The following is a 24,458-nucleotide window of genomic DNA, read 5'->3' as shown; positions in this document are numbered from 1 at the left end:
AGTCTGGATTCCGCACTAACTACAGTACGGAAACCGTTCTAGCCTCACTAACCAATCACCTTCTTCAACTATTCTCACTGGGAAACAGCGCACTGTTACTCCAGTTTGACCTCAGCAGTGCCTTCGACCTAGTAGACCATGACATTCTGATTAGTTGCCTCGACTCCATTGGCATTTCCGGACAAGTACTAACGTGGCTCACAGGCTTCCTAAAAAAACGAACCTACCAAGTCCATAACGACGGAATCTTCTCCCATACCTGGAGCAACCCCTGCGGAGTTCCCCAAGGCTCCCCCCTATCCCCGTCACTATTCAATATCTACATGGCATCACTGGGACACATGTTATCAAACTGTAACCTGAAATCCTATATTTACGCAGATGACATTACAATCATCATACCTATCACCTTACTGTCACATGAGATAGAACAATACATTTCAACTGTCTCACCATGGTAGAAAACTGGACCGCACGCTTCAAACTGAAACTAAACCCAGATAAAACCAAGTTCTTCCTTGCAAGTCCCAACCACAAACCAATGACCACCACCCTGCAACTCAATGGTTTAACGTATCCAATCAATTCCATTATAAAAATTCTCGGAGTCATCTTGGACCGATGCCTCACTTTGGAAGATCACACCAATGCCCAGGTCAAAAAATGCTTTTCCACCCTTTGGAAATTCCGTTCTATCAAACATTACTTTGATTTCCCCACCTTCAGTTTGCTGGTCCAATCCCTAATCCTAAACACCCTGGATTACTGTAACATCATATACCTGGGCTCCTACAAGAAAACCATTAAACGACTAAGATTCATCCAGAACACCGCCGTCCGCCTCATCTATGGGCTCAAAAAGTCAGACCACATCAGCCCTTTCTACAGAAAACTTCATTGGCTACCGTTTGAAGCAAGGGTCATCTTCAAATTCGCCTACCTCTGCTTCAAAACCCTAACCAGCTCAGCCCCGATATACCTGTCACGCCACTTCGTCTTCCCAGGCTCTAACCGTACACGCAATGCCCACCTGTTTGCCTATCCCTCCCCAAAAGGATGCATCTACAAAAGATTCTTCGACAAAACCTCTCTTTCCAAGCTGGCAAATGGAATGACTGCTTGACCACCCTCATCTCTCTTGCCCCAACTTATCTATCCTTCAGGAAATCTCTCAAATCATACCTCTTTGATAAATTCCTCTAACTCCCGCCCTCCCAACCAAACTACTTATCTCAACCTCGCCCCCCTCCCTACCCTTCCCCCCTCCTCCCCGGTTATTTTTACGTTCCCCTTTCTGCACCCCCTTGCAACAATTATTGGATCATTTTGTAATTGCCACTGGTTTATACCATACACTTGATAACTAATTCTCTGTACCTTCATTGCATATGTACAGTTCTCATCTCCTGTAAACTACTCTGAACTGTTTTACTGATATTCTATAACTTCGCTGTATATGTACAGTCTCTTCCCCTGTAAACCGCTTTGAACTGTTTTGTGGTATTGCGGTATACAAAAATAAAGTTATTATTATTATTATTATTATTAGAGATCCCACATGCATATCCCATTTCTTTTTAAAATCTAGCACGCTGCTGGCGTTAATCACCTGCAGTAGAAGTTCATTCCAATGATCAACCACCCTTTCGGTGAAGAAATACTTCCTGATGTTGCCATGAAATTGCCCGCCTTTGATTTTCAGCGGATGACCTCTTGTGGTTGAAGGTCGTTTAAGAAAGAAGATATCGTCTTCAACCTCGATGCGGCCGGTGATATATTTAAACGTCTCAATCATGTCCCCCCTCTCTCTACGTTCCTCGAGCAAGTATAGCTGCAATTTATTCAGTCTTTCCTCATATGGGAGGTTCTTGAGTCCCGAGACCAAGTGGCCATTCGTTGAACCGACTCAATTCTCCGCACATCTTTTTGATAATGTGGTCTCCAGAATTGAACACAATATTCCAGATGAGGTCTCACCATGGATCTGTACAAGGGCATTATGACTTCGGGCCTCCGGCTGACAAAACCTCTACAGATGCATCCCACCATTTGTCTAGCCTTGGATGCAGCTTTCTCCACCTGATTGGCAGTTTTCATGTCTTCACTAATGATCACTCCCAAATCTGCCCTAGTCCTAGCTAAGGTCTCACCATTTAGAGTGTAAGTTCTGCATGGGTTTCTGCTGCCAAGGTGCATGACCTTACATTTTTTAGTGTTGAAGCCTAGCTGCCAAGTCGAGGACCAATGTTCCAATAAGAGCAGGTCCTGCTCCATACTGTCGGCCAAAGTGCTGTTACCTACTATGTTGCATAGTTTGGCGTCGTCTGCGAATAATGTTATTTTACCTTGAAGCCCTTGAGTCAGGTCTCTTATGTATATGTTGAAAAGGATTGGTCCCAAGACTGAGCCCTGTGGCACTCCACTGGTCACCTCTGATGTATTGGAGGAGGTACCGTTAACCACTACCCTCTGGAGTCTACCGCTTAACCAGTCATTGACCCATGTCGTCAACGTTGCTCCCAATCCCATCGACGTCATCTTGCTCAACAATCTGCGGTGTGGGACGATATCAAAAGCTTTGCTGAAGTCCAAGTACACGACGTCCAGAGACTCCCCCATATCTAGTTTCCTTGTAACCCAGTCAAAGAAGCTGATTAGATTGGATTGGCAGGACCTTCCCTTTGTGAATCCATGCTTGTGGGGATCCTGTAGATTCTCCTCGATCAGGATCGTTATCTAATTTGTGTTTAATAAGTCTTTCCATGAGTTTACTCACTATTGAGGTGAGACTCACTGGTCTGTAATTCACAGCCTCCGTCCTGTAACCCTTTTTGTGCAGTGGAATGACGTTAAAATATAACCCAGGTGATAACGTTTTCCACCCTTACTTCCTTGTGCAAAAAAGAGCTTTTCAACAGATTTTTTTCAACAGATTTTTTTCAACAGATTTTTTTGCCCTCAGAGATGCCACCAGAAGATCACCATATCATATCTTCTGGCTTTATGCACCTAATCGTCATAGGGTCAAAATATATAGTGTGTGTCTAATTTATTTATTTATTTATTAATTATTTTAGCCTTAAAACCATAAATATTTTAAAGAAGTTTTTCAATATTGGAATACTTAGCTGGCTGGTGGTTGGTGACTAATAAGGGATTAATGAGCCAACATGTTTCACCCTTAGAGGGGGTTTCCTCAGGGCTACTATCCCTTTTTCTGCCAATTGTTCACGACGTGACCACCCAGTAAAGTTCTTTGGGTGGTCACGTCGTGAACAATTGGCAGAAAAAGGGATAGTAGCCCTGAGGAAACCCCCTCTAAGGGTGAAACATGTTGGCTCATTAATCCCTTATTAGTCACCAACCACCAGCCAGCTAAGTATTCCAATATTGAAAAACTTCTTTAAAATATTTATGGTTTTAAGGCTAAAATAATTAAAAAATAAATAAATAAATTAGACACACACTATATATTTTGACCCTATGACGATTAGGTGCATAAAGCCAGAAGATATGATATGGTGATCTTCTGGTGGCATCTCTGAGGGCAAAAAAATCTGTTGAAAAAAATCTGTTGAAAAGCTCTTTTTTGCACAAGGAAGTAAGGGTGGAAAACGTTATCACCTGGGTTATATTTTAGATACCTGATCCTTGTGAATAAACTTTATTGTACTATATACGGCCAGATATATCAATTTATTAAGTGGAATGATGTTAGCCATTTTCCAGTCCAAGGGGACTTTTCCGGTACTCAGGGAAAGATTGAAGAGCACGGATAGCGGTTCCACCAGGACATCACACAATTCCCTAAGAATCCTGGGGTGTAGATTGTCCGGTCCCATGGCTTTGTTCACCTTGAGTCTTGATAGTTCGCAGTAGACGCTGCTGGGTGTAAACTTGAAATTTTGAAATGGGTCTTCCGAAGTTTGCCTTGCCTGCAGCTGTGGACCGGTCCCCGGCGCCTCACAGGTAAAGACTGAGCAAAAGTATTCATTTAGTAGTTTGGCTTTATCAGAATCCGATTCTGCATAATTCCCATCTGTTTTCCTGAGGTGTACTATCCCATCTGTGTTTCGTTTCCTGTTGCTAATGTATCTGAAGAAGGATTTATCCCCTTTATTAATGTTTTTCGCTAGATGTTCTTCTGTTTGAATCTTGGCCTCTCTGACTGCCGCTTTGACTGCTTTAGACCTGGTCAGGTAGTCTTCTTTTGCCATCCTGTTTCCTGTTTGTTTGTAGAAAATAAAAGCTTTTTTCTTTTCCTTAACAAGATCTGAGATCTCTGCAGTGAACCACTGTGGCTTGTTCTTCCTCCGTCGTTTGCTTACTGTTTTTGTATAGCGGTTTGTTGCCTCATGCAAGGTGCATTTCAGGGTTGACCACATAGCCTCTACATTATCGGTTTCAGCTTGGTTTTGTAGCGCCTAATGGACGAAATCTCCCATGCGTTTAAAGTCAGTGCCCCGAAAGTCGAGGACCTTTGTTGCTGTGTTTGATCTAGTGAAGCCTTTCTTGATGTTGAACCATACCATGTTGTGGTTGCTGGAGGCTAGCGTATCGCCTACTGAAACTTCTGAAACGCTTTCTCCGTTGGTGAGTATCAGGTCCAGTGTCGCCTGATCTCTAGTGGGCTCCAGTACCATTTGTTTGAGTCGCGCTCCCTTTATGGAGGATAAAAGCCTTCTGCTGCCGCTGTAGTAGCATACCCTAGCAGTACCTTGTCCCCTCGTAAAATGATGTTCTCAATGTCTTTGATTAATTCCATATCCCTGTCTACCTGTTGTTTTGGAGGTCTGTATACCACACCAAGATACAGGCATTTTTTGTTTCCTCTGGCCAGGTTCACCCAGAGTGATTCCCCGGTGTAGTTGACATCTGTGATTCTGGTAACTTTGATGTTATCTCTAGTGTATAGTGCTACCCTACCCCCTATCCTGCCCTCTCTATCCCGACGAAGTAAGTTGTAACCTGGTAAAGCCATGTCCTACCCATGTGAGTCCGTGAACCAAGTCTCAGATATCGCTATTACATCGAGGTTGGCGTTCGTTATTTCTGTCTCCAATTCTAGAATTTTATTGCCTAAGCTGTGTGCATTAATATACATAGCCCTCCATACTTTATGTTTGCTAAGACCCTGTGTAGAATTTTCTGCCTGAGTTTCAGTGGCTCTTATAGTATTGTTTTTACTGTGTGAACTTACCTCGGTCTCAGAAATGAAGTGTCGACTCACCTCTCCTGGAAAATTACTGCGCTGATACATGAGTAGGTACCCTCCATCAACTTACCTAATTTAAAACCCTTCGAAGTAGGCAGGCTAGTCGACGTCCAAAGACGTTCTTGCCTCTTCTGGTCAGGTGGAGTCCATCTGGTCCCTGCAATCCCTGTAGTGCCTCTCCATGGTCCAGGAAGCCGAAGTTCATCTCCCTGCACCATTCATGCAGCCACTTGTTCGTCCTCTGGATACGCTCTTCCCTGGCTCTACCCTTGTCTCTTACAGGGAGGATCGAGGAGAAGACCACCTGCGCTCCCATCTGCCTCAGCTTCTCACCCAGGGCTCTAAAGTCCTTAGGTATATTCCTAGAAGAAAAAGGGATTGGGGGGTATAGATAAGTATAGACCATTGCTCAGACAATGGGCCTGATGGGCCGCCGCGGGAGCGGACCGCTGAGCAGGATGGACCTATGGTCTGCCTCAGCGGAGGCAACTTCTTATGTTCTTATGTTCTTATATTCTCTGGGGTGTTCCTGGCAGTGTCGTTCGTTCCAATGTGAATAAGGAGCACGGGGAAGTAGTCCTCGGGCACTAAGCATGTCATGGGGGCATAGAAGTCGAGCTGGAGACCGGGGGTGGGGGTGAGGGTTGATTATAGGATGGTGGGTAAGGGAAAATGAGATGCTGGGACTGGGGTAGAACTATCAAGGTTAACAAAACCTGAGTTTTTCTCCTGGGGCTGGGGTAGAGCATGGGGGATTGGGGTGGAGCTTGCCCCCCACCTCCGAAAGAAGTATATTTCTTCATGGAACTGAGGAATGACATATACAGAGGATGCGCTTTTGATACATAACTGCCCTCATAAGGGCAAATCTTTAATTTTGCTTTTAGTTAACCCTCCTACCTATTGTTTTTTTTCCTTATTTGTTCTTTCTTTTATAAATTGTAGTTCTTCCCTTTTTTTCCTCTTGATTTTACTTTTGTACGTCCGATGTACGTGTTTTTAGTTTTTACTAATTAATCCCCAATAATTTTACATATTTGTTCTTAATCTTTTGTTTTGTATGATTGTATGCTGACTATGTTATTTTATTGTACACTGCTTTGAATTTTGGATTAAGCGGTATAAGAAATTTTTAATACAGAAATTAGTTTTACATGGGAGGAAGGCACATGTGTGTGGAACTGGCCTCTGATAGAATATTGCCTTATCCCCCAAGATTTGAGGATGCAAACTTTGCATGGGCTCAGACTTGGATGTAGCCATGGGCAGCTATAGCAGCTATAGGGTTGATGGATGCACATTCTGGCAATTTGTACAAGTAAGCATCCTGTTGTATCACTTGCTTTATGGGCCTGTTTTATGCAACTTCAGGGAATTTCTTTAAATGGGGCACAAAATTCCAGACTATTCTGAGACGTGTCCTCAACTAAAGTGCTTAACTAGGGTACTAACAATTATTAGCATTAATTGACAACATTTTTTATTTGACTGTGCATCTTGCTGAGCTCTATTCTCTAAACATTTGCAACTCAAATAGGGGTGTGGCCATGAGAAAATCATGGATGGGTTGGGAGCACTGTTGCTGAATATCAGGCACTGATATCAAGTTCCAGTTGGACACAGACTGTTCTATAAAGGGCAGCCATCTCAGAATATCATTCATTGCTGCTTTTGAGTCCCAGGAAAGAGGACGCATGGCCCTGCTCCATGCCAACCTTTCAGCCCCTGCCCCACACAAACCCCATCTCTTCGGGGCCACGTCTGGAGGGCGCATGCATGAATGCGACATAATGATATTAAGCACATGTGCTTGCCATCATCTCATCACATCTGTGCATGTGCGGATGTCTTCCAGACGCAGCCCCGAGCTCAATAGTTTTCAAAACCCGTCCGGATGCCTGGACAGTCCTCTGGGTAAAACTGGATGTCTGGTAATCCTACCCAGGGCTCATGCACATTTACTAAGTTGTTGCTCTCTATCTCCTTTATGCAGATATTCTAAGGCTGGAGCAAGAAGTACAGAACCTGCAGAAGGACCTTGTCACAGAGGTGCAGAGCCGGCAAGAGCAAAAGTGCAAGCAAGAGCAGCAAATCCTTCAGCTGGAGGCCGAGTTGAGTGAAGCCCACAAAATGTGCACACAGAAAGAGGAGGTGAGATTCAGAACACAAAAGAAGGGAATATGATGCAGATCCTACAGTTCTATGCAGATTACAAATTATTCAGGTACTCTGTCCTGGTGGGCTCACACTCTATCTAACGCACCTGGAGTACTGGGGGATTAAGTGACTTGGCCAGGATTTGAACCCACAACCATGAAAGACCAAGAAGAAAAGAGGCAATATGAATTAATGAAAGATGATGGTAGGTGATGGTAGATGTAGAGGTAGGTTATACGGATAGGATTAGAGGATTAGAGGTAAGTTACAAAATTAGTCTGGGACCACTGTTTCAGGCGATAGGCCTGATGGGCCGCCGCGTGAGCGGACCGCTTGGCAAGATGGACCTCTGGTCTGTCCCAGCGGAGGCACCTTCTTATGCTCATATGTTCAGAGACAGAAACTGCTTCTGCTGCCAGGGAATCCAGACTTGTGAGTGTACATTTTGTGTTTGAAAACATGAAGAGAAGAGAGAGTGTGATTAAATTGATTGTGTTCAGATAGCTCAAAGGAAGCTCAGGTTAAAAAAGCTTCAATTAAAAATCTTGGAGGCCAGGTATTCAGTGCAATAGGCAGTATGTAATTTAGTGGTATTATCCAGTTAGCTAGAAACACTGAATATACAGCTATAAATACCATATATACTCAAATATAAACTGAGGTAACCTTTTTGCCCTCCAAAATGGAGAAAAAAAAGGTTGACTTGAATATAAACCGGGGAGGGGGGGGGGGGGGGGGTTAATATTCGAGTGCAGTATCTTGCCCTGCCCTTCCAGGCTCCGCACCCTGTTCACTCTTTCTTGCTGCTCTGCCAGGCTCTGCATTCATCCCCCTCCCTCCCCTGCCCTGCTAGTCTTGACACCCATTCACACTCCCTCCCTGCCATGTTCTGTACTTTGTCCTCCCTCCCTCCCAATAACTTGCAGGCCTCCACCAGGCCTGCCATGAGACCTGGTAGTCCAGTGGTGGCCAGGATAGGAGGGATCCTTCCCGCTTCCTGTCTCAGCCGATTCTAAGAATTTTTACCTCCCTCTCTCCTCCCCCACGCACCTTTAGTATCCCTGGTGATCCAGCGGTGAATCGCGGCGGGAGCAACCTTCATTTGTTCCTGCCCATGCAGAGCCGCTAGCTGATTGGCTGCCTTAGCTGGGACTATTTTGTGGTCTGTACAATGGGATATGAAAGCCATTAGTCAAACTCTCTTATAACAGTTTGGCAATCTGTTGGTGAGGATATGAGGAAAGCAATAGGAGCATGGCAACCAAGGATATCACGGTACTAGTCATGTGATACGTAGCCTCGGTGCTTTAGCTTCCACTACTTTGAGCCTTGAGGCTTTTAAGAGAGTTGGCCCTAGGACCCTCTTCCACCTTGTTTAGGCTGTCCTTGCTTAGCAGGAGGTTTTTTTGGACATTGAATGTGCAGGTGTTGTGTTGCGGAGCCTGTACAGGCGTGTTTGTATCTGCAGACCTGAAAGGTACAGGTATCCCTGTTAAAGCACCAACATGTTTCCTTGGATGTTGTGTGACTTCTCTCCAGTCATGATACATGGGCTTGTCTTGCATCTGAGAAGCTGAAAGCTATATTATTGGCAGTTTCCCTACCAACAGGGCTCCCCAAGGCAGACAGGTTTCAGAGGAGATGTCAGACTAACAGAGTGCCACCAATCTCTTTAACTCCACAGAGAACTTTGACTGTTGTTTCAACAATACTGAAAGGAAGTCAGGAGTGTTTAAGGGGAGAGCAGAGCAAAGGATGCAAATTATCTCCATCAGCTTCTAAATAGCCAGAAGATGTAGGGAAAAAACACAATTTAAAGTGTATGTATACGAATGCTAGAAGCTTAAAAAATAAAATGGGAAAGTTAGAATATATAACACTAAATGAAGGAGAACAAGTAAACTTTTGTGAGCTGAAAGATATGGGACGGCTCTGGGATGATCCTTGATAAAAGCTTCAATAGCAAAATATGTTGGGTCCAGCCTCCCCAGACCAGAACAGAACAGCCTTTCTTTTTTCCAAATTCTTTATTCATTTTTCCATCTTACATCAAGAACACAATATTATATCATTTAAACCTTGTAAACATCGCTTGTATTTCTTTTAACATCATCTTAAAAACATACATTTATACCCTCCCCTCCCACCCTTTCCACAAATATTTTAATCAAAAATATCATATAAATATTATCAATTGATCAAACCTTAATATAACTTTATACCCTCCCCTCTCCCCCCTATATATAAATGTACTTTCAATGGATAATGGTGTCTAATCATTGCAATAACTTGTCAATGGCCCCCAAATCTTTTTAAATTATTATAATTCCCTCTTTGTATGGCAATTACTCTTTCCATTTTGTAAATGTGGCATAACGAATTCCACCAGAAGGTATAGTTTATTCTACTGTAATTTTTCCAATTACTGGTAATATGTTGTATGGCGACTCTTGTCATGATCAATAAAAGTTTATTATTGCTTGATGAAATTTGACTTTTTTTTCTCATTGACATACCGAACATTATTGTATCATATGATAATGCTACATGGTTTTCCAATAAACAATTAATTTGAGACCAGATTGATTTCCAAAATGCCTTGTTACAGGGACAATAGAATATTAAATGATCTAAAGTCCCTGCTTCCAGATTACAATGCCAGCATCTATTAGACTTAGAGCTATCCAACTTTTGTAATCTAACTGGGGTCCAAAATGCTCTATGTAAAAGAAAAAAACAAGTTTGTCTTATAGATGCAGACACTGTAGATCTCATTCTCCAAGACCAAATTCGTAGCCATTGAGACACAGTAATTTGATGCTTTATCTCAATGCTCCAGATGTCCCTAAGTCCATTTTTAGGTTTTTTATTTATAAATTCATTTATCAATTTATACTACTGTTCAGCCTGGTGACCCAAGAAGTCCACCTGAAAGCATAAGAACTCCAGACTATAGTGATTATTGAGATTTTTCAATTCAGGGAACCCCTTCTGAATAGCCTGCTTCAGTTGCAACCACCTAAAGCTTTGATTTATTAAGACCATATTTATGTTGCAACTGTGAAAAGTCAAGCAGCTTACCATTTGAAATAACATTGCCCAAAATTGGTATACATGCAATCATCCAATGCTTCCAGATGACCTTAAATCCGCCAATTTGAATCTTGGAGTTTAACCATATAGTTTGATTAATTGATTTATAGATTGGAATAGGCGTTAAATTACTAACATATCGGAGAGTTTTCCATGTATCCATAAATATTTTGTTTTCTTTATATAACCTAGGCATTTTAATACTAAGAACATGACATAGTCTCAAAGGGAACATGAGTCGCCATTCCAACCACAAACAATCTGGAGTATTATCAATGAGCTCTGGGAGGACCCAATACATACCCTGTTGCAAAATATAGGCTTGATGATACCTATAGAAATTGGGAAAATTTACCCCACCCTCCGCAATTGATTTTTGTAAGAACATAAGAACATAAGCCGTGCCTCTGCTGGGTCAGACCCGAGGTCCATCATGCCCAGCAGTCTGCTCACGCAGCGGCCCATCAGGTCCAGGACCTGTATATTAGCCCTCTATCTATACTCTTCTATCCCCTTTTCCTTCAGAAAATTGTCCAATCCCTTCTTGAAATCCAATACCGTCTGCTCACGCGATGGCCCATCAGGTCCAGAACATAGAAACAGACGGCAGATAAGGGCCACGGCCCATCTAGTCTGCCCACCCTAATGACCCTCCCCTAAGTTGCCTTGTGAATAGATCCCATGTGCCGATCCCATTTGGCCTTAAAATCAGGCACGCTGCTGGCCTCAATCACCTGCAGTGGAAGACTATTCCAGCAATCAACCACCCTTTCAGTGAAAAAGAATTTCCTGGTGTCACCTCGTAGTTTCCTGCCCCTGATTTTCCACAGATGCCCTCTTGTTGCTGTGGGTCCCTTGAAAAAGAAGATATCTTCCTCCGCTTCGATGTGGCCTGTGAGATACTTGAATGTCACAGAAGAAAATCCTGGAGAAGGACCGAGATTGTCTGGCAAAGTTACACGAGAAAATGGAGTAGATTCTGCGCCGTTCACGGAGGAGGGTGTTTATGAGCAACTTGAAAAACTGAAGGTGGACAAAGCGACGGGACCAGACGGGATCCATCCCAGGATACTAAGGGAGCTCAGAGAGGTTCTGGCGAGTCCTATTAAAGACTTGTTCAACAAATCTCTGGAGACGGGAGTGATTCCTGGGGATTGGAGGAGAGCGGATGTGGTCCCTATTCATAAAAGTGGTCACAGGGATGAAGCAGGAAACTACAGGCCGGTGAGCCTCACTTCAGTTGTTGGAAAAATAATGGAAGTGTTGCTGAAAGAAAGGATAGTGTATTTCCTTGAATCTAATGGGTTACAGGATCCGAGGCAACTTGGCTTTACAAAAGGTAAATCGTGCCAAACGAACCTGATTGAATTTTTTGATTGGGTGACCAGAGAGCTGGATCGAGGACATATGCTAGATGTAATTTACTTGGATTTCAGCAAAGCCTTTGATACAGTTCCTCATAGGAGGCTGTTGAACAAACTTGAAGGACCCAAAGTGGTGAACTGGGTCAGAAACTGGCTGTCGGACAGACGCCAGAGGGTGGTGGTTAATGGAAGTTGCTCGAAGGAAGGAAAGGTGACTAGTGGAGTCCCTCAGGGTTCGGTGCTGGGGCCAATCCTGTTCAATATGTATGTAAGTGACATTGCTGAAGGGTTAGAAGGAAAAGTGTGCCTTTTTGCAGATGATACCAAGATTTGTAACAGAGTAGACACCGAAGAGGGAGTGGAAAATATGAAAAAGGATCTGCAAAAGTTAGAGGAATGGTCTAATGCCTGGCAACTAAAATTCAATGCAAAGAAATGCAGAGTAATGCATTTGGGGATTAATAATAGGAAGGAACCGTATATGCTGGGAGGAGAGAAGCTGATATGCACGGACGGGGAGAGGGACCTTGGGGTGATAGTGTCTGAAGATCTAAAGGCGAAAAAACAGTGTGACAAGGCAGTGGCTGCTGCCAGAAGGATTCTGGGCTGTATAAAGAGAGGCGTAGTCAGTAGAAGGAAGAAGGTGGTGATGCCCCTGTACAGGTCATTGGTGAGGCCCCACTTGGAGTATTATGTTCAGTTTTGGAGACCGTATCTGGCGAAAGACGTAAGAAGACTTGAGGCGGTCCAGAGGAGGGCGACGAAAATGATAGGAGGCTTGCGCCAGAAGACGTATGAGGAGAGACTGGAAGCCCTGAATATGTATACCCTAGAGGAAAGGAGAGACAGGGGAGATATGATTCAGACGTTCAAATACTTAAAGGGTATTAACGTAGAACAAAATCTTTTCCAGAGAAAGGAAAATGGTAAAACCAGAGAACATAATTTGAGGTTGAGGGGTGGTAGATTCAGGGGCAATGTTAGGAAATTCTACTTTACGGAGAGGGTGGTGGATGCTTGGAATGCGCTCCTGAGAGAGGTGGTGGAGAGTAAAACTGTGACTGAGTTCAAAGAAGCGTGGGATGAACACAGAAGATTTAGAATCAGAAAATAATATTAAAGATTGAACTAGGCCAGTTACTGGACAGACTTGTACGGTCTGCGTCTATGTATGGCCGTTTGGAGGAGGATGGGCAGGGGAGGGCTTCAATGGCTGGGAGGGTGTAGATGGGCTGGAGTAAGTCTTAACAGAGATTTCAGCAGTTGGAACCCAAGCACAGTACCAGGTAAAGCTTTGGATTCTCGCCCAGAAATAGCTAAGAAGAAAAAAAAAAAAAAAAAATTAAATTGAATCAGGTTGGGCAGACTGGATGGACCATTCGGGTCTTTATCTGCCGTCATCTACTATGTTACTATGTCTCGATCATGTCCCCCCTCTCTCTGCGCTCCTCGAGCGAGTATAGCTGCAGTTTGTCTAATCATTCTTCGTACGTGAGATCCTTAAGTCCCGAGACCATCCGGGTGGCCATTCTCTGAACCATACTAGCCCTCTATCTATACCCTTCTTCCTTCAGAAAATTGTCCAATCCCTTCTTGAATTCCAATACCGTACCCTGTCCTATCACTCCCTCTGGAAGCACGTTCCAGGTGTCCACCACCCGTTGGGTGAAGAAGAACTTCCTAGTATTGGTTCTGAATCTGTCTCCTTTTAATTTTTCAGAATGCCCTCTCATTCTTGTAGTTGTCAAAAGTTTGAAGAATCTGTCCCTCTCCACTTTCTCTATACTCTTTGTGATCTTATAAGTCTCTATCATATCCCCTCTAAGTCTCCGCTTCTCCAGTGAAAAAAGCCCCAGTCTCTCTAATCTTTCAGCATATGAAAGGTTTTCCATACCTTTAATCAAATGCGTCACTCTCTTCTGAACCCTCTCGAGTATCGCCATATCCTTCTTTAGGTACGGCGACCAATATTGGATGCAGTACTCCAGATGCGGGCGCACCATCGCCCGATACAACAGCAGGATAACTTATTTCGTTCTGCTTGTAATACCCTTCTTGATTATTCCTAGCATTCTATTCGCTTTCTTAGCAGCTGCTGCGCATTGTGCCGATGGCTTCATTGTCATGTCCACTATTACCCCCAAGTCCCTTTCTTGGGAACTCTCACTCAATAACAGCCCTCCCATTGTGTAGCTGTACCTCGGGTTTCTGTTTCCTACATGTAAAACTTTGCATTTCTCTACATTAAACTTCATCTTCCATCTCATCGCCCACTCCCCTAGTTTGTTTAGGTCCCTTTGTAAATCTTTGCAGTCCTCTTTAGTCCTAGCCTCATTGAATAGCTTGGTGTCATCTGCAAATTTTATTACTTCGCTCTTCATCCCCGTTTCTAGATCATTTATAAATACATTGAATAGCAGCGGTCCAAGCACTGACCCCTGTGGAACACCACTCGTGACCTTCCTCCAGTCCGAGTAGTGGCCCTTCACTCTTACCCTCTGCTTTCTGCCCGCCAACCAATTCCTGATCTATCTGTATACGTCTCCTTCCACTCCATGATTCTTTAGTTTCCGAAGTAGGCGTTCGTGGGATACCTTGTCAAAGGCTTTTTGGAAGTCTAAGTATACAATGTCTATGGGATACCCTTTGTCCATCCGTTTGTTAATTCCTTTGAAGAAGTGCAACAAGTTCGTCAGGCATGATCTTCCCTTGCAGAAGCCATGTTGGCTTGTTTTAATAAGTTTATGCCTCTCTAGATGCTCCTCAATGCTATCTTTTATCAGCACTTCCGCCATTTTCCCCGGAACTGAGGTCAGACTTACCGGTCTGTAGTTCCCTGGGTCACCTCTCAATCCCTTTTTAAAGATGGGTGTAACATTGACTATCTTCCAATCCTCCTGGATCATGCCTGTTTTCAGGGATAGATTACAAACCTGCTGTAGTAGTTCTGCTATTTCCTCCTTTAGTTCTTTCAATACTCTAGGGTGGATTCCCTGCGGGCCTGGCGATTTGTCAGATTTTAATTTTTTTATCTGTCTGTGTACATCCTCAAGTTTTACCTCCATGGATGTTAATTTCTCTGCTTGGTCTTTGAAGATTTGTTCAGGTTCTGGTATGTTGGCTGTGTCTTCTTTTGTAAATACTGACGAAAAGAACATGTTTAGTCTTTCCGTCACTTCTTTCTCCTCCTTCACCACTCCCTTCCTATATCCGTCATCCAGCGGTTCCACCTCCTCCCTAGCCAGCTGCTTCCCTTTAACATATCTGAAGGTCGGTTTGAAATTTTGTGCTTCCCTGGCTAGCCTCTCTTCATAATCTCTTTTTTCTTTTCTAACCACGAGGTGACATTCTTTTTGATACTTCCTGTGTTCATTCCAGTTCTCCTCGGTTTTGCCCTTTTTCCATTTCTTGAATGAATTCTTCTTATCCCCTATCGCTTTCTTCACTTCTTTAGTTATCCACGCCGGGTCTTTTGTTAGGCTCTTTTTGCACCCTTTTCTGAATCTGGGGACATATTGATTTTGCGCCTTGCTTACCGTGTCCTTGAATAAAGACCAGGCTTGCTCTACAGTCTGCCATTTCTTTGTGTTGGTCCTGAGTTTCTTCCTTACCATTACCCTCATTGCTTCATAGTTTCCTTTCTTGAAGTTAAAAGTTGTCGCTGTGGTTCTCTTTCCCTTTGGTATTCCTACTTCAACTTTGAACTTGATCATGTTATGATCACTGTTTCCCAACGTTCCCACTACTTCCACGTCCTTTGCAGGTCCTCTTAGCCCATTAAGGATTAGATCCAGAGTGGCATTTCCTCTCGTCGGTTCTCTGATGAGCTGATCCATGAAGCAGTCCTGTATAGCTTCCAGGAATCCGATCTCCCTAGCGCATTTTGAGTTTCCAAGACTCCAGTCTATTCCGGGATAGTTGAAGTCTCCCATAATAATTGTGTTACCGTTTATGCATTCCCGTTTCATCTCAGCTTCCATTTCTTCATTGGTAGTTTCATTTTGCCCAGGTGGACAATAGTACAGGCCCATCTTTATCTCGGGCCCTTTGCTTCCCGGTATTTTAACCCATAGCGATTCCAATTTGTTGGTCGTCACTGCTGTGTCCACTCTGGTCGAGTGTATGCTTTCTTTTATGTATAGAGCTATTCCTCCTTTCTGCCCTGACCTGTCCTCGCGATAGAGTTTGTACCCCGGCAGTGCTATGTCCCATTTGTGCCAAAGAGAGAAGAGGAGCAGCGTACCTTAGGGTTCCCTGTTCCGGGAGGAGAAGGGCAACGCCGGTGAAGAAAGGCACTGAAGAAGGAAGGCAGGAGAAAGCAAGGCTTGGGGAAGCAGCGATAGTTCGCTCCGCCCCCCCCAAAGCATCAGAGGCAGTGCCAGACTCCCCCTTAAGAGGGAGGAGCCAGTGCGACACACGCGGTGCCGAAGAGAGAAGAGGAGCAGCGTACCTTAGGGTTCCCTGTTCCGGGAGGAAAAGGGCAGCGCCGGTGAAGGAAGGCACTGAAGAAGGAAGGCAGGAGGAAGCAAGGCTTGGGGAAGCGGCGAGAGTTTGCTCCGCACCCCCCCACCACATCAGAGGCAGCGCCGGACTCCCCCTTAAGAGGGGAGGAGCCAACAGCGCCCAGCCGTTCAGCGCACAGCAAAGGTGCTCGCCTTACCGAAAGCGCCTTTGCTAAGGGCCTCAAGAAGGGACAAGTCACTACACCCAGGAGCACCAGGGACAGACTGTAAGGTAAGGAGGAAGCAGGTGCAGAAGGAACGAACACACACAAGCAATAGTAAGGTAATGTAGAGCGAAGGCAGCGCACACAAGAATAAGGCAACAAGCCAAGAAGCAGGTGCAGAAGGAAGCAGGCACATAAGGAACAAACACACCAGCAAAGGTAAGGTAAGGTAGAGCGAAGGCAGCAAGGCAAGAAACAGGCGCAGAAGGAAGTAAGCACCCAAGGAACACGTAATCTTAACTGTTATCTTGAAGTAGGAATGACAATGGAAGCAGAGGGAAACCAGAAGATGAGCTTTCCAGTGTTCTGTACAGGCTGTCATATGTATGACTACCTCCCTTTGGGGAGACAGTCATATGTATGCGGTCGGTATCAGGAGCTGGAAAGCTTGAAGAAGGAAGTCAAGCGACTAGAGGACAAGATACAGGAACTAGAAGGACTTTACACCACGGAGGACCCAATCAGGACAGCTGAAGACTTCATGAGTGAGAGACACATCGAGGAGGAAGTCAGGGAACTCGAGAAATTCATTGAGGAAGCGTACAGGAGGAGGGTGGAAGAAAACGAACTTCAGATGAAAGATGAAGTTATACCAACACTAGCATGGAAGGGCAAACATGTAACAGATGACCTCAAAGAAGACACCCACAGAGGAATACCACACGAGGGGGAGGAATTGGCTAGTCGATGCCCAGAAGAAGAAGGAGCGAAGAACACGGAGGACATTGACCTGAGACCAAAGTGAAATTTGAAGAAGGGAAAGTCAGTGATCCTAGTGGGAGACTCGATCCTGAGGCATGTGGAGAGCCACATAGCAGGAGGGAGAGAGGATCGACTGGTGACCTGCCTGCCAGGAGCGAGAACCAAGGACATTGTGGACAAAATTGGAAAGATCCTGGAAGGAACGGAGACGGAAGAGACTGCAGTAATGATCCACATCGGGACGAACGATGTCAGCAGGAGAGACTGCATGCTGATAGAACAGTTCAAGATTCTGGGAAGGAAGCTGAAGATGAGTCCCAGAAGATAGCGTTTTCAGAGATCCTACCAGTACCGAGGGCAGATGTGAAAAGGCAGGAGGAACTACAATCAATAAATGCATGGATGAGGAGATGGTGTGAGCAAGAAGGGTTCTACTTCGTGAGGAACTGGACAACGTTCTGGGGCAAGAGTAAGCTCTACAGGAGAGATGGACTGCATCTGAGCACAGCAGGATCAAGACTTCTAGCAAACAACATCAGGAGAGGAATAGAACAGGCTTTAAACTAAGAAGAAGGGGAAAGCTGACAGTCGACTAAGTGTTGACAATTCGGAAGAAGGTATCCCATGAAGATACTGAGGTGAATAAAGGCTGGGAAGAAACAATGGACAAATTACAGGAGTCGACTAACCCAGAAGAGGAGGTTAGAAGGAATATAATTAAAGAAGAAACTAAAGACCGAAGCACAGGGAAAGGAAATGAAGGCAACAAAATACCAGGAGCTAAATTGCACATATACTAATGCAAGGAGCCTAAGAAACAAAATGGGGGAATTAGAAGCCATGGCCAATGCGGAGGACATAGACATCATTGGAATCTCTGAAACATGGTGGAATGAGGAAAGCATATGGGATTCAGCACTGCCAGGGTACAAGCTCTATCGCCAGGACAGGTCAGGACAGAAAAGCGGTGGAATAGCACTATACATAAAAGAAAGCATACAATCGACAAGAATGGACACAACAGAGATGACCAACAAGCTAGAATCGCTATGGGTTAAAATACCGGGAAGGAAAGGGCCTGAAATAAAGATAGGCCTATACTATCGTCCACCTGGACAAACCAGAGATATCGATGAGGAAAAGGAAGCCGAGATGAAGCGAGAATGCAAAAGCGGTAACACGGTTATTATGGGAGACTTCAACTACCCTGGGATAGACTGGAGTCTTGGAAGCTCAAGATGTGCTAGGGAGACAGAATTCCTGGAGGCTATACAAGATTGCTTCATGGAGCAGCTTGTTAGAGAACCGACGAGAGGAAATGCCACTCTGGATCTAATCCTAAATGGACTAAGGGGACCTGCAAAGGAAGTGGAAGTAGTGGGACCATTGGGAAACAGCGATCATAATATGATCAAGTTCAAGGTTGAGGTAGGAATGCCGAAAGGAAAGAGAACCATAGCGACAACTTTTAACTTCAGGTAAGGAAACTACGAAGCAATGAGGGGAATGGTAAAGAAGAAACTTAAGTTAGGAACACTTCCAAAAAATGGCAAACGGTAGAACATGCCTGGTCTTTTTTCAAGGACACGGTGAGCGAGGCACAAAATCTGTATATCCCCAGATTCAGAAAAGGGTGCAAAAAGAGTCGAACAAAAGACCCGGCGTGGATAACTAAAATAGTGAAGGAAGCGATAGGCAATAAGAGAAATTCATTCAGAAAATGGAAAAAGGATAAAACTGAGGGAAACTCGAAAGAGCACAGGAGGTATCATAAAGAATGTCACCGTGTGGTTCGAAAAGCCAAAAGAGAATATGAAGAGAGACTAGCCAGGGAAGCACGAAATTTCAAACCGTTCTTTAGATATGTTAAAGGGAAGCAGCTGGCTAGGGAGGAGGTGGGACCGCTGGACGACAGAGACAGGAAGGGAGTGGTGAAGGAGGAAAAAGAGGTCGCAGAAAGACTTAACATGTTCTTTTCGTCTGTATTTACAAGCGAGGACACAACCAACATACCGGAAGCTGAGCAAATCTTCAATGGAAATCAAGCACAAAAGTTAACATCCATGGAAGTGAGCTTTGAAGATGTGCGCAGGCAGATAGAAAAACTAAAAACTGACAAATCCCCGCGTCCGGACGGAATCCATCCAAGGGTTCTGAAGGAACTAAAGGAGGAAATAGCGGAACTACTGCAGCAAATTTTCAATCTATCCCTGAAAACAGGCGTGATCCCTGAGGATTGAAAGATGGCCAACGTTATGCCCATCTTTAAAAAGGGATCAAGAGGTGACCCGGGAAACTACAGACCGGTAAGTCTGACCTCGGTTCCGGGCAAAATGGTGGAACCACTGATAAAAGAAAACATCGATGAACATTTTGAAAAAAACAAAGTTCTGATAACCAGCCAACATGGTTTCTGCAGGGGGAGATCGTGCCTGACTAACTTATTGCACTTCTTTGCGGGAATTGGGATGGACAGAGGAGACCCCATAGACATCATATACCTAGATTTCCAGAAAGCCTTTGACAAGATGCCTCATGAATATCTACTCCGGAAATTGAAGAATCATGGGGTGGATGGAGACGTGCATAGATGGATCAGAAACTGGTTAGAAGGTAGGAAACAGGGTAGGGCTGAAGGGCCACTACTCGGACTGGAGGAAGGTCATGAGTGGTGTTCCGCAGGGCTCGGTGCTCGGGCCGCTGCTGTTTAATATATTCATAAATTATCTAGAAACAGGGACGAAGTGTGAGTTAATAAAATTTGTGGATGACAACAAACTATTTAGTGGAGCTCGGACAAAGGAGGACTGCGAAGAATTGCAAAGGGACTTGGACAAACTAGGGGAATGGGCGACGAGATGGCAGATGAAGTTCAACGTTGAGAAGTGTAAAGTATTGCATGTGGGAAGCAGAAACCCGAGGTACAATTACACGATGGGAGGGATGTTATTGAATGAGAGTACCCAAGAAAGGGACTTGGGGGTAATGGTGGACATGACAATGAAGCTGACGGCACAGTGCGCAGCGGCCGCTAAGAGAGCGAATAGAATGCTAGGTATTATCAAGAAGAGTATTACAACCAGAACGAAAGAAGTTATCCTGCCGCTGTATCCGGCGATTGTGCGTCCGCATCTTGAGTACTGTGTCCAATACTGGTCGTCATATCTTAAGAAGGATATGGCGTTACTCAAGAGAGTTCAGAGGAGAGTGACACGTCAGATTAAAGGGATGGAAAACCTTTCATACGCTGAGAGATTGGAGAAACTGGGTCTCTTTTCCCTGGAGAAGAGGAGACTTAGAGGGGATATGATAGAGACTTACAAGATCATGAAGGGCATAGAGAGAGTAGAGAGGGACAGATTCTTCAAACTTTCAAATAATAAAAGAACAAGAGGGCACTCAGAAAAATTGAAAGGGGAAAGATTCAAAACGAATGCTAGGAAGTTCTTCTTTACCCAGCGTGTGGTGGACACCTGGAATGCGCTTCCAGAGGATGTAATAGGGCAGAGTACAGTACCAGGGTTTAAGAAAGGATTGGACAATTTCTTGCTGAAAAAGGGGATAGAAGGGTATAGATAGAGGATTACTACACAGGTCCTGGACCTGTTGGGCCGCCGCGTGAGCGGGCTGCTGGGCACAATGGATCCCAGGTCTGACCCAGCGGATGCATTGCTTATGTTCTTCATTCCACCATGTTTCGGAGACCCCAATGATGTCTAGGTTCTCAGTTTTGGCCATGACTTCTAGTTCTCCCATTTTGTTCCTTAGGCTCCTTGCAGTAGTATATATGCAATTTAAGTCCTGGTAATTTTTTGTCTTCCTTTACCTGTGCTTCAATCTTTATTTTCTTCTCCTGTGCTACAATCATCTTATCCTCCTCCTCTGGTTCAATCCGCTCCTGTATTTTGCCCGTTGTTTCTTCCCAGCATTTTTTCCCTCGTAGTATCTTCACAGGATACCTTTTCCCGAATCGTCGACACTTGGTCGACTATCGGCTTTCCCCTTCTTCTTAGTTTAAAGCCTGTTCTATTCCTCTCTTGACCTTGTTTGGCAGAAATCTAGTTCCCGCCGCGCTCAGGTGTAGTCCATCTCTCCTGAAGAGCTTGCTCTTGCCCCAAAACGTCCAGTTCCTCACAAAGTGGAACCCCTCTTCCTCACATCATCTCCTCATCCATGCATTTATTGTTTGTAGTTCTGTCTGCCTCTTCACATTTGCTCTCGGTACTGGTAGGATGTCTGAAAACACTATCCTCCGAGTCCTCATTTTCAACTTCCTTCCCAGAATCTTGAACTGTTCTATCAGTGCACTTCTGCTATAGTCCCTCCTGCTGACATCATTTGTTCTGATGTGGATCATTACTGCAGTTTCTTCTGTCTCTGCTCCTTCTAGGATCTTTCCAATTTTGTCCACAGTGTCCTTTGTTCTCGCTCCTGGAAGGCAGGTCACCAGTCGATCCTCTCTCCCACCTGCTATGTGGCTGTCCACTTGCCTGAGGATTGAGTCTCCCACCAGGATTGCGGACTTCCCCTTCTTCAGTTTTCACTCCGGTCGCAGATCTATGTCCTCAGTGTGCTTCGCTGCTGCTTCTTCTATGTCCTCGGTGTGCTTAGCTGCTTCTTTTTCTGGGCATCGACTAGACCATTTCTTCCCTTCCTGCGGGATTCCTCTGTGGGTATCTTCCTTGGCGTCATCTTCCACTTGTTCTCCCTTCCATGTTGGCGTGTCTTCATCTTTCCTCTGATGTTGGTGTTCTTCCACCCTCCTCCTGTAGGCCTCCTCAATGAATTCCTCTAGTTCTCTGACTTCTTCCTCAATGTGTCCTTCGCTGTCCTGAGTGAGTCTTCTGTGATGTAGAGTCCTTCCAGTTCATGAATTCGGTCCTTCAGTTGCCTGACTTCCCTTTTCAAGCTTTTCAGCTCCTGACACTGACCGCATACATATGACTGCCTCCCCGAGGGGAGGTAGTCATACATATGACAGTCTGTACAGAACACTGGAAAGCTCATCTTCTGGATTCCCTCTGCTTCCATTGCTGTCCGCCTTTCTGGAGTACTCTCTTTTCTTTTACTGTTCCTTTTCGCTTGTGTGAGTGTGTGTTCTCTTCTGTGCCTGCTGCTTGCTACTTCCTTATTTCCTTGTTATATGTTTTCCCTGTATCCACTCCTAATGTGCCGCATTTGTCTAGTGTCAACTAGTGTTGTGGTGTCCTGTGTTGGATGGTGTTCCTAAACTTAGGATAGCAGTTTGAGTATGTCCTTCTGTTGTTACGTATATATGTGCACTTGTTTGGTTATTTGTTGGCTTCCTTACCTTGATTGCCCCACCTTGGTGTCCTTGGATGTGGTGACTCTGCCCTTCTTGAGGCCCTTCGCAAAGGTGCTCTCGCTAAGGTGAGCGCCTTTGCCGCTCTCCAAATGGCTGCACACCGTTGGCTCCTCCCCTTTTAAGAGGGAGCTCGGATGATGACTCCTCTGATGTGGTGGGGGTGGGCGGAGCTTACTCTCGCCGCTGCTCCCTGGATCTCTCTCTGCTTCTCCTCTCGGTCTAAAGCAATTCTAGGAGTTTTGCCCAACCAAACAAATTTTGTAAGAATACTGTTTAACTTTTTATAAAAGGACCCCTTAAAAAAACTGGTAACGTTCCCATCTGATAACATACCACTGGCAATATCATCATTTTAATAGTTTGAACTCTCCCCCACCAAGACAGATGTAATGGATTCCATTGCTCGCACATTTCTGTTACCTTCTGCAATAAAAAATTTTCATTTTCTTTCATTGTGTCTTCCAGCGTGTTTTTTATCCAACTACCCAAATATTTTAATCCACCTTCCTTCCATACAAAAGAAAATGAATCAAACAAACCTTTTGTACAATACACGTTTAGTGGAAGTACTTCAGATTTACTCCAATTTATCTTATACCATGAAAATTTTCCAAATTTCTCAATCAAATCAAGTAAGCATGGAATGGCTGTTTCTGGATTTCTCAAATGAAGCAAAATATCATCTGCATATGCAGAGACTTTGTATTCCCGGTCTGAATAAGGAATACCCTGTATCTCCTTTACTTGCTGAATAGCTAATAACAAGGGTTCCAAAACAATATCAAAAAGCAAAGGAGATAGGGGACAACCTTGTCTAACTCCCCTCCGCAAATTAAAGCATTCTGAAAAATTATTATTAGTATATAATTTTGCAACAGGGGAGCTCTACAATGTTTGAATCATTTGTATAAATCTTGAACCTATTCCAAACCATTCCATAGTGTGACAGGGAAGCCCCTGTCCCAGTGAAAAGGACTGTTAAACCTCCCCAGCATGCAGCACGGAGCTCTGTAAAACCTGGCCTGGAGCAAGGACAGCAGGCTCAGCCAGGAGGGAAAGTGCATAAACAGGTTGTAGCACAGCCCAAAAGCCAGATGGGGAGAGCCCTGAAAACTAATTATCTCCCCTATCAATCCTTTCCTCAAGCCCAGAAGCATAAACCCAACCTAGGAGGGGGTGGAGTCAGCCTCCGTAGGGAGCAGGTTGAAAAGCCTCAGGGAGGAAATCAGCTGGAGGAGGAGAAAGACACAGCTGGCTCTGATTGTGGGAGCCAAACAACCCACAGTGTGCCTAGCTTCTACAGGCAGCCCAATCCTCAGCAGGGACGTCTTGCCAAAGGCCAGTTCACAAGGAGGGGCAGTGTAAACCTCAGAAGGTATGGGGACTGGCCCAGCAATACTCAGGGAGAATGGCTGGGAGTTTATCCTGAGGTAAATGTTCCAGGAGAGCCAGCCAGCCTGCAGAGAGGGGGATGGGAGGAAAAGCTTGGAGTGGATGTGGGAATGGAAAGCCAGGGTTCCCAAGAGTGTGAGTGGGAAATGTGTAGTGACCCTGGGATAGTGTGTGTGATGAAGACATGGACCTGGAAGGGTACAGTGTATGAGGGTCCCACCCAGTCTTATTAAGAAAGTTTTTTTGTTTTCTTTAAACTTGAGCCAGAGCATGGCTGCAAGCAGGGCTGAGAATGCTGCTGTAAATGTCCAGACTCCCTAGGAGCAGAAGATAAAGCAGATAAGGGCATATCGGGTGGGCTTGAAGACCTTTAAACTTATGGGAGGCTTGACCCGCACAGCCCTTTAGAGGGGCTGTGAAGGCTCCGTGGAGGGACCACAGTGCTAAAGCAAGGACTGTGAAGGTGAAAACAGGAGAAAGGTG

The 24,458-nt window shown here is 44.8% G+C and overlaps 1 protein-coding gene across 2 annotated transcripts in view; it reads left to right on the top strand.

Annotated features, from left to right (window-relative positions):
• PMFBP1 (polyamine modulated factor 1 binding protein 1) overlaps positions 1 to 24,458 on the top strand; it is a 561,980-nt gene that overhangs the window by 340,486 nt on the left and 197,036 nt on the right. For both annotated transcript variants that reach the window (XM_033943674.1, XM_033943673.1), the window contains one exon: positions 7,209 to 7,366. In XM_033943674.1, the coding sequence (XP_033799565.1) occupies positions 7,209 to 7,366 (158 nt within the window). The remainder of the gene's footprint in view (positions 1 to 7,208; positions 7,367 to 24,458) is intronic.

This window comes from Geotrypetes seraphini, chromosome 4 (assembly GCF_902459505.1).
Source record: "Geotrypetes seraphini chromosome 4, aGeoSer1.1, whole genome shotgun sequence".
NCBI lineage: Eukaryota > Metazoa > Chordata > Amphibia > Gymnophiona > Dermophiidae > Geotrypetes > Geotrypetes seraphini.
This window is presented reverse-complemented; position numbering and strand designations above follow the sequence as displayed.